Below are 10,281 nucleotides of genomic sequence, written 5' to 3' on the forward strand. Positions count from 1 at the left end.
GTCACCAGCGGGGCATGGTAAAAAGAAGAAATCACACTTTTTCCATTGTCCATGCAAATCTGCTTTGCTAGATCTCCCTCTGCTGCCAAAGCTGCTCACTATATGACGGAGCTCTGTCTGGCCAGCTGTTCACTCTCCCTAGCTTGTTCGTGGTACCTGGTAGCCCTCTCCTCCCAGCAAGCACCCCATCCACCTCTCTAATCTTTTTTCTTAAGTTCAGGGTGCTAGAATTTTCATCTGTATCCATTTTATATTGTCTCTCATATTATTTGTTGTAGAGGGTCCATGTAGGGAATCTGTCTAGTCTGCCATCTTGCCAGAAGTCTCCAATTTCACCTGTTTTATTAATTTATTTTTAATTATTCAAATTTATTTGCTATGGTAGAGCCAAATTTTAAAAGTGACATAATTTTATGTCCAGGTAAAGTAAAATGGTTACAACCATGTGGAGGACAAAAACAAAAGTTCACAGAAGATAGAAAGAAAAGGACTTGTGAATCCTAAAGACAATTCCAAAACTAACTTCCTTTTTAAAACATACTAAATCAGAAAAGACTGCTGTTGAACACTTGGGTTTAATGAGTGCCAATCACTGTACAAGTACCAGTAGTGCTTAAACGATCAATATTGTTGTTGTTAAGTGCTGTCCAGTCACTTCCGACTCATAGCAACCCTGTATAGGGTTTCCAAAGAATGGCTGGTGGGTTTGAACTACCAATGTTTCTGTTAGCAGTTCAGTGCTTATCCTATAGCGCCACAACAGGACTCCAAAATTACTAACAGCAGTATGAATACAATAGATTTGTTCCAAATTCTGTGTCCATTCCTTGATGTAGTAAAAAAAAATTTAATAACAGAAAGTGAAACTATTTTAGAGTCTAAAATTAGCTTATCTGCTTTTAGTGAAGTAAATTCTTGTATCAAAAAAGAGTCAAGTCATTTTCACAATGAACCACTTGAAAATTTGTGTAGAAAATTTCTGGATGGTAAAGAAATAAGGTTGTATAGCTAGAATATATTTATAGGATACAAAACTGAAGATGAAAACTATAATTAGTGGCTACTATATTCACTATCAGGAGTCCTGGTGTGGCGCTGTACACTAATGCATCAGACTACAAAGTCATTTGAACTGCAAGGTCTGTGGTTCACGCTCACCAGCGGCTCCTTGGAAACCCTACACAGGATAGCTATGGGTCGGAATCAACTCGACAACATTTAACAACAAAAACAACATTGTATATTGTTTTGTTTATAAGTATTCAGTCCTAAATCATTTAATTCTCTAAATGCTATGGATTGATTTAACAATTGAAACAACTCAAATATGACTGATGAATATGAAAATAGTTCAAGTCATGGAGACTGTATGTTGTCATATTTAAACCAAAGACATGATTTTGTCTTGACTCATGAACTGAAAACACAGATGAATGAACAATGTCAATTTTGGAAAGCCATTTTACAGCACATTGTTACTGTCATTATAACAATCACTGAATGTGGACAATCTTTTCAAGGAAGGAATAGTGTTTGGATCCCCACAAAATTGAATTTTTTTTTTGCATTTACTTGAACTTGTTGCTCAGTTTGATACTTTTTTAGCAGGTCACATCTAAAAATATGGTAACACAGGAAAGAGCAACCCATCTTATATCTAAAACAACTTGTGAAGAATTAAACATGGTGGTGGTGGTTATGTGCTGTCCGGTGACCCTGTACAAAGTTTCCAAGGCTGTAAATCTTTACGGGTGCAGAAAGCCTCATCTTTCTCCTGTGGAACAGCTGGTAGTTTCGAACTGCTGACCTTGAGGTTCACAGCCTGATTGATAACCATTACACTACCAGCGCTCCTTAGAATTAAACATAGTAAGTGGTAAAGTTCAATCAACTATTTTCTGTGAAATAGCAGTGCTCAATATTTCAGTTTGTCTATAGATTTCACTCCTGCTTTTTCTCATACAGATCAGCTAAGTATCGTTGTAAGATATGCACACATCTCTCCAAGGAGCTCTGGTAGCATAGTGGGTTACAAGTTGGGCTGCTAACCAAAAGGTCAGCAGTCAGAATCTAACAGCCACTTCCAGGGAGAAATACAAGTTTCTGCTCCCGGAAGAATTTACAGCCTTGGAAACACAACACAGAATCTCTATGGCTCAGGACTGACTTCTAAGTACTCCACCATGCATTATCTCCAACAGATGGAAAACCTGTCAAGCTATTTAATCACATTTACTAGCTTCACATTTACTAGCTTAAAAGCCATACCAGTATAGAAACTGCAAATCAAATTCTTCACTATGCAATTGAAGTTTGCAAAACTGATTTTTCTAAATGCAGAGGTCAATACGATGATAATGCTGCCAATATGTTGAGGTGTTATGAAGGTAAGCAGCAGAAATTTCAGAACTTAATGAATATGACATTTTCATACCGTGTGCTGTATGCTACACTTTTTTTGCTGCCTCTACTTACTGATGAGTAGCTCTTAAAATATATTTAGTCAATAATCAAGTATTAAAATGTCTTTGCAGTACACACTGGGAAGTATATACTGTAGCAACAAGTTCAATCCTAGAATCATACACTTACATTTTAGATGCCTTAGAAAATATTGCTGCCTGCTCCAAAGTCTAAAAAAAAAAAAGAAAGAAAATATTGCTAACAACCAGGCACAACAGGGAAATACCAAAAGAGAAGTGGAAAGTAACATCAACGAAAAGCAAAGGTCTTTATATTGGTTATGTGGATTAATAATTACGGCATTTTCAACCGATAGGTCAAGGTCCCTAAGATTCAGAACTAAATTTAAAGACATGCACAGATCTCTACCAGTTATTAACAAGGCATTTACATAATTTAAGAGACGATTTGAAAACAGCAAAACACATACTGCTAAATACTGATTATCAAGTAGTTTTCCATCCTAGAAGCATTAGAAAAAAACAAGTAAATGATGGAAGAGCTCCAGAAGTAGTGAGCATCAAAGGTCAATTCTGCATAACTACATATTATATTACCATTAATGTGCTTCAATCTTGCGTGAAAAGGCGAAAGTGTAGAAAGTACTTTCAAACAGATTTCCCTTCTTAAACGATGTGACTATGTCTGATGAGGAATGGATGAAGACATCTGAGAAATTAGTGCAGTCTTACCCTGATGACTAAAGAGCTCTACTCTGGCGCTATAGGATAAGCACTGGACTGTTAACCACAAGGCTGATGGTTCAAACCTACCAGTCACTCCTTGGAAATCCTATATAGGGTTCCTAGGAGTCAGAAATAACTGGATGGCACTTAACAACAACAAGGTGTGATGAAGTGGTTAAGCACTCAGTGTTAACCAGAAGGTCAGCAGTTCAAACCCACCACTCAGTCAATGAAAGAAAGATGTGGCAGTCTGCTGCTGATGCTGCCCTAAAAATTTGTTCTTAGTCAGCTCCGATTATAGCTACCTGAGCACAACATAATGACACTCTGCCCAGTCCTGCACCATGCTCACAATTGTTATTATACTTGAGCCCAATGCTGCTACCACTGTGCCAGTCCATCTCATTGGGGACCCTCCTCTTTTTTGCTGACCCTCCACTTTATGTCCTTCTCCAGTAACTGGTCCCTCCTGATAATAGGTCCAAAATATGAGAGACAAAGGTCCTGGCTTCTAAGGAGCATTCTGGCCATACTTCTTCCAACACAGATTTGTTTTCTCTTCTGGCGTTCCATGGTGCTTTTAATATTCTTCTCCAACACCGTAAATCAAATTTTTCTACAGTCTTCCTTATTCATTGTTCAGATTTCACATACATATGATGTTATTGCAAATGCCATAGCTTGGGTCAGGCACACCTTAGTTCTCAAACTGACATCTTTGTTCTTGAATACGTTAAAGAGGTCTTGTGCAGCAGATTTGCCTAAAGCAATAGTCAACTTCATAGTATACGCATGGGGAATTAACCAAATCTCTACATTCAGATGGGATATATTCAAGGTTATATTTTGGCTCTCACAGACTTGTTTTAATTTTCTTCAGCTTTAGCTTGAACTCGCATAAGAGCAAATGATGGTCTGTTCCACAGTATGCCCCGCTCCTTGTTTTGGCTGATGATATGGAGCTTTTCCACTGTCTCTTCCCACAGATGTAGTAAATTTGATTTCTGTGTAGTCCATCTGGTGACATCCATGTGTATGTTGTTGTTGTTGTTGTTAAGTGCCATGAAGTCAGTTCCGACTCAAAGAGACCCTGTATAAGATTTCCGAGGGCGACTGGTGAGTTTGAACCACAGACCTGAGGTTCAAACTGACCTTTCAGTTCTGTGCATTATCCTACAGTGCCACAATAGGACTCAATGCATGCATGTGTTGTTTAAAAGAGGTATTTGCAATGAATAAGTCATTGGTTTTGCAAAATTCTATCATGCAATCTCCAGCATCATTTCTATCACCAATGCCTTATTTTCCAACTACTGATCCCTTCTTTTTGTTTCTAAATTTTGCATTCCAATCACCAGTAATTATCAATACATTTTGATTGCATGCTTGATCAATTTCAGACTGATGAAGTTGGCAGAGTTCTTCAATTTAATCACCACTGGCTTTTGTGGCTGGTATGTAAATTTGAACAGTAGTGGTATTAACTGATCCTCTTTGTAGGTGTATGGATATCATCCTATCACAGACAAAACTGTACTTCAAGATAGATCTTGAAATGTTCTTTCTGATGATGAATGTGATGCCATTCCTCTTTGGTTTAGTCGTTCCCCGTAAACCATATGATTGTCAGATTCAAAATGGCCAATACCAGGCCATTTCAGCTCACTAATGCCTAGGTTATTGATTTTTCTGTGTTCCATTTTATTTTTTACAACTCTCAATTTTCCTAGATTCACACTGATTATTAATGGATGTTTGCAACTGTCTCTTCTCATTTTGAGTTGTGACATCACACATGACCCAAAAGTTTGTATTTCATTCGTGTCATCATGGTCAACTCTACTTTGAGAGGGCAACTCTTCAGTCATATTTTGAATGTCTTCCAACCTAAGGGGCTCACCTATATCTAACAACACTCTCTGGTGCTAACCATAACGTCTTCATCTTCTGGTACTGTATCTGACAGTAGTCCTCTGCTATTCATAAGATTTTTAGTGACTAAGTGTTCAGAGTCCTGAACACTGCGGGTTAATGCTGGACTGCAATGTTGGTTTGAATCACAGTTCAAGCTCACCAGCCACTCCTTGGAAACCTCATACAGGATTGCTATAACTCAGAACCGACTCGCCAGCACTTAACAACAAAACATTCAGAAATAGTTCACCTCTCCTTATAGTGATTACAAATGGGGCTGCGAACCACAAGGTCAGTAGTTCAAAACAACCAACTGTTCCGTGGGATAAAGATGAGGCTTTCTGCTCCCATAAAGATTTACAGCCTCGGGAACCCTACACAGGGTGGCTACTGAATCGGAACCAACTTCACAGCACATAGCCACCACCACTTCCTAATTTGTCTTAGTGTGGAAGCTCAGATGAGCCCTGTCCGCCATGGGTGACTCTGCCGGTATTTAAAATACTGGAGGCATAGCTTCCAGAATCACAGCCAACATGCAAGTCACCAAAGTACACAAAGTAAGACATATATAGGTACATATACTTGTATATATACAACTCACATAGCCTATTTGAACACGTGAGTAAGCAGAGGAGGAGCACCACAGATTATCAACCTTTAGGGCCCTCACACGCCTGTCTCCTCATTCAGACCTTTGCTTCTTTCCTAACCAACACATTCAAAGATGCCCTGGTTACTGTTTCTGAAACTGTTGTTTTATTACCGTAGTGATTTTAGCACTATCTGAAATCTTTTGTTTGCACTTACCATGTTCTATAGACAAGAACCCTGTTTTCCACCGTATACACAGTGAAAGACAGCATCAGAAATGTAAAATTCAATATTTAGTAAATGAATGCAGTTGGAGGGCTGGCTTTCATTTTTTATTATGTGCATTTTAATTTTTTTTTTTTTTAGGTGAGCATGCATTAAGTTTGCAGAACAAAATGAAATGTGTTTTTCAAAAGGAAAAAAAAAGGTAACTGCAGAGGAGTCTTCCCTCAGCAAAACGTCTTGGGTTAGACCAGTCTCCCACTGAAAGCAATTCCCCTCTGGTACTGATGGACTCGGGGGCCCAAAGACGGGCCGAGCCTTACCCAAATCCACACAGCAATCTGCAAGCTAAGCCGGGATCCAAATCCCTTTCCTCTCTTTATCAGCCAAGGCAAACCGCCACTACCGCCGCCCCCACGTGTCCAGATTCAAGGGAAACAGAGAGGCACGTGGGTAGGCAATGGGGAGCAAAGATAGCGCCCAAAGGCGAGGAAGGAAGGGCGCAGGGGCAGCGGAGAGAGGGTGGAGCTGGAGCATGGAAAAGGTGAGACATGGGATGGTCGGGGAACCGAGAGTGTGGAGTCTCATGGAGGGAACGAAAGGAAGGAGAGAACCTAGAGTGACAGAAGGGACCTGGGTTAACTGGAGGAGGAGCGAAGGTTCGCTGAAGGCTGGTGACAGTGGGGCGCAGGGTGAAGGAAATGAGGGTGCAGCGGGGGACGCAAAGGGAGGGCAGAGAACAGGTAACAAAGGGGAAACTGAGTGGAGGAGACTAAAACAGTGGGAGTGCGAGGGGTTGCAGTGGAGGGGCGGTCGCGGTAGAGTCGGCGGGGGATGGGAGAGCGCCCCCAGCGGCCCCGAGAGCCGGAAGGACTCTGCAGAGGTCGTGCGCCTGCGCGTCTCTGCCGCAGCCGAAGCGGTTCGGCGGCTGCTTTCCATTTCGGGTTTTTTTGCAAGGTGAGTGGATTCTGGGCCTCGGGGGCCGGCGTGTAGCGTGGATGCGCGTTACAGTTGAGGAGAGAACCTAGGAGTCCAGCCCTAGGTCCAAACGGCTGCAGGATTTGGCGTTAACTGTAGGCTGCCTAACTGCCTTCACTGAGCCCTGGAGGCCGGGACATTCACGCCTGCAGCCTAGAGCCCCCAGCCCCGGCTTCCAAAAAGGGAAAACGCTGTGCATACGGAGTCCAGAGCCCTTCGTTCTGGTGTTTCCCGGACGTGATCTGCGGTTAGTCCAGCCCCTCACTGGGCTTCCATCTGCCCACCCGCAAAGTAAGTCTGCCTTCAGGTGCCTTTCTAGGTTTTAGATTGTCCTTAAAATTCATTTCCTTGAAAAATTTCCTCCAAGACGCTTCCCATAGATTTATCATCCACAGCCCCTCCATCAGCATCTCCTTGGCCACCCCAAAGGACCCAGACCTGTCAGCTGGACAGACCTGGGTTATGCTTTGGGGAAGAAGCTACATTCAGTCTGTGGACCACAGGCAGGGTGATTGTTTCCTAAGCATTAAGTCTCTAATGTTTTCCACTGTTTTCCTGCCAGGCAGGTGTATTGGTGAATGAACTGTTCTCAGCTCCGTTAAGATGAGGAAACTGGGAGGGTCTGAGACCGGGTTAGGACCACGTTGCTATGTCCTACATTATTTCCTGTGCTACACAGGTTCACCAAAATCGGATTTATTTTTTAAGTGTGCACTCTCTGGCTTAGTTTTTCCTGCAGAATAGTGGGGGTGGGGGTGGGGGGGGGCGTTGGTCATATGTTCTAAAGGACTCTTTGGCATTGTTAATAATAGCAATATCAGTCATAATAGTTGCTCCCTTCTCTTGATCTATAAGATCCCACTTGAGCTAGCCCCTGTCTACCAGAAACACTAGACTCCTTTCCCTGCCACTTGCCAGGAACACTTACCTACCTCCACTTCCCACACATTTGCTTTTCAGATCCCCACGGAAATTTCACTTGCTTTCTCTTGACAGATTGGCCCCCCAATTTATAGACTCATGGTACCTCCTGCCTTAATTATGTTTCAGTGTATAATTCTTTATCTAATATTGTTGTTAGTACCGTCGAGTCGGTTCTGACCCATAACAACCCTGTATAGGGTTTCCAAGGAGCAATTGGTAAGCTTGAACCACCAACCTTGTAGTTCAAACGGCTTTGCAATCTGGCACATTAACCCACAGTGCTACACCTGGACTATAGGTATCCAGTATTCTTCAGTACCTGTAAAGAAATCTGCCCTGCCACCTGTTGTTGTGATGTGCTCTGGAGTTCATTCTGACTCATAGTGATCCTGTACAGGGTTTCCAAGGCTGTAAATCTTTACAAGAGCAGAAAGCCTCATCTTTCTTCCACCGAACAGCTGGTAGTTAAGAACAGCATCTAGCAAATAATGTTGTTATATGCCACTCTAACTCATAGCAACCCTGTATAGGGTTGAACTGCCATCTTTGTGGATATCAGTCTAGTGCTTATCTTGTAAAGCCATACCAGAGTCCTAGCAAATACTAATTCTTAGAAATTTTTGTGGAATGAATGAATGATCTCATTTGATCCAACAGCATCTTGAGTTTGGTGTTTGGTTCTACTCATTTTACATATTAAGAGACAGGAATTGAGAGAGTGAATGATTTTCATAGGTTCACACAGTGAGTTAACAGAGCCAGAATTTGAACCCAGTCCTGAACTCCCACCTCATCTGCCGTCTCTTACTCTAGGATCCTGTGCTTTGAAGATGTTCCTCAAGTGCCCTGTATCAGCCAGCGAGTCTGACCTACGAGGCTTGTAAAGAGAAGATTTTGAAGTTTTACAGTGGGGATCTTGTCCAGCTCAGTTCTTCTTTTGCCCCTGAGACGTGAGGTGGAATTAAGCTGTGCTTGGCCTCTTTTTGCACACCCATGGCACCCCGACTGCAGATACGGCTAATGACGTGGGATGTGAAAGACACACTACTCAGACTCCGCCACCCCGTTGGGGAGGAGTATGCCACCAAGGCCCGGGCTTATGGGCTGGAGGTGGAGGCCACAGCTCTGGGGCAAGCCTTCAGGCAGGCGTACAAGGCTCAGAGCCACAGCTTCCCCAACTACGGCCTGAGTCGGGGCCTCACCTCCCGCCAGTGGTGGCTAGATGTGGTCCTGCATACCTTCCACCTAGCAGGTGTTCGGGATGCGCAGACTGTGGCCCCCATTGCTAACCAGCTGTATGAGGACTTTAGCAGTCCCTACACCTGGCAAGTGTTGGAGGGGGCCAAGGCCACCCTTATGGGGTGCCGCAAGCGAGGTCTGAAGCTGGCTGTGGTCTCTAACTTCGACCGGCGGCTAGAGGACATCCTGGTGGGTCTTGGCCTACGGGAACACTTCGACTTTGTGCTGACCTCTGAGGCTGCTGGGTGGCCCAAACCAGATCCCCGCATTTTCCATAAGGCTTTGCAGCTTGCTCACATGGAGCCAGTGGTGGCAGCCCATATCGGGGACAGTTACCGCTGTGATTACCAGGGTGCCCAGGCTATTGGCATGCACAGTTTCCTCGTGACTGGCCCAGAGCCTCTGGACCCCACAATCAAGAAATCTGTACCTAAAGAACACATCCTCCCTTCACTGTCCCATCTCCTGCCTGCCCTTGACCGCCTGGAGGGGTCTCCCCAGAGGCTTTGAGTCTGCTAAGGGAGACCCTTCAGAAACTCCTAAACAAACTTCAGAGCCAGGAAGCCCCTTCCTTCTCTACAAAGCTGGCCCATGCTCCTCTCCCTGTGGCCTTTAGAAATCTATTCAGGACATAAAGCCTTCCGCCCTGCCTCACACACCTGTTCCTGGTCGGTCTCTTCACACTTGGTCCCTTTTACACCTCCAGTGAGTTTCACTGAGGGTCCAAGAAGGTTCACAACCAAACACTTTCAAATTTTCTTAGTAGGGCCCTATAGTCATATCTTAACAATATACAAAAAATGAGAAGCTGCAAGAGTTGGAACAGGCTCCTGTAGCCTCCAAGATACCCTCTCCCCAGAAGTGTGGGATGAGAGGAGTTGAGTTTGAAAATCGGGTGTTAAACTGTGCTATAAGGGACATTATCCATCAGATAATGGGAGTCTCAACAGGAGATTTTAGACAAGGAAAGCCCTAATTTCAGTCATGAGACCACCATTAAATCTGTCATGAACCAGGTACTCTGCTAAATTCTTAATATGTCTTACCTTGTTTAGCCTTCAGAGAAGTCTAGTGGGGGCAGGTGTGATTCCCCTTCCACCCTACAAATTAGGGGGAACAGATTGAGATACAGGTATTAAGTGGTAATGGTCAGGATTCGCATGTAGACTGGTCTCCAAAGCCTAGACTGCAAGTAGAGGGAACTTGGTCACATGAGACAGTGATGATCTAGAGCTGGGAAGATATTCTAAAGGATGTCACT

General features: G+C 43.4%; 1 protein-coding gene across 1 annotated transcript; it reads left to right on the plus strand.

Moving 5' to 3' along the window:
• Positions 1-8,774: 8,774 nt before the first annotated feature.
• On the plus strand, positions 8,775-9,530 carry HDHD3 (haloacid dehalogenase-like hydrolase domain containing 3). The gene has a single exon (XM_006865731.1). It carries the CDS (start codon positions 8,775-8,777, stop codon positions 9,528-9,530), a length of 756 nt encoding a protein of 251 aa, XP_006865793.1.
• The last annotated feature ends 751 nt before the right edge of the window (positions 9,531-10,281 follow it).

The sequence above is a fragment of the Chrysochloris asiatica genome, unplaced genomic scaffold, assembly GCF_000296735.1.
Source record: "Chrysochloris asiatica unplaced genomic scaffold, ChrAsi1.0 scaffold00081, whole genome shotgun sequence".
In the NCBI taxonomy this organism is placed as follows: Eukaryota; Metazoa; Chordata; class Mammalia; order Afrosoricida; family Chrysochloridae; genus Chrysochloris; species Chrysochloris asiatica.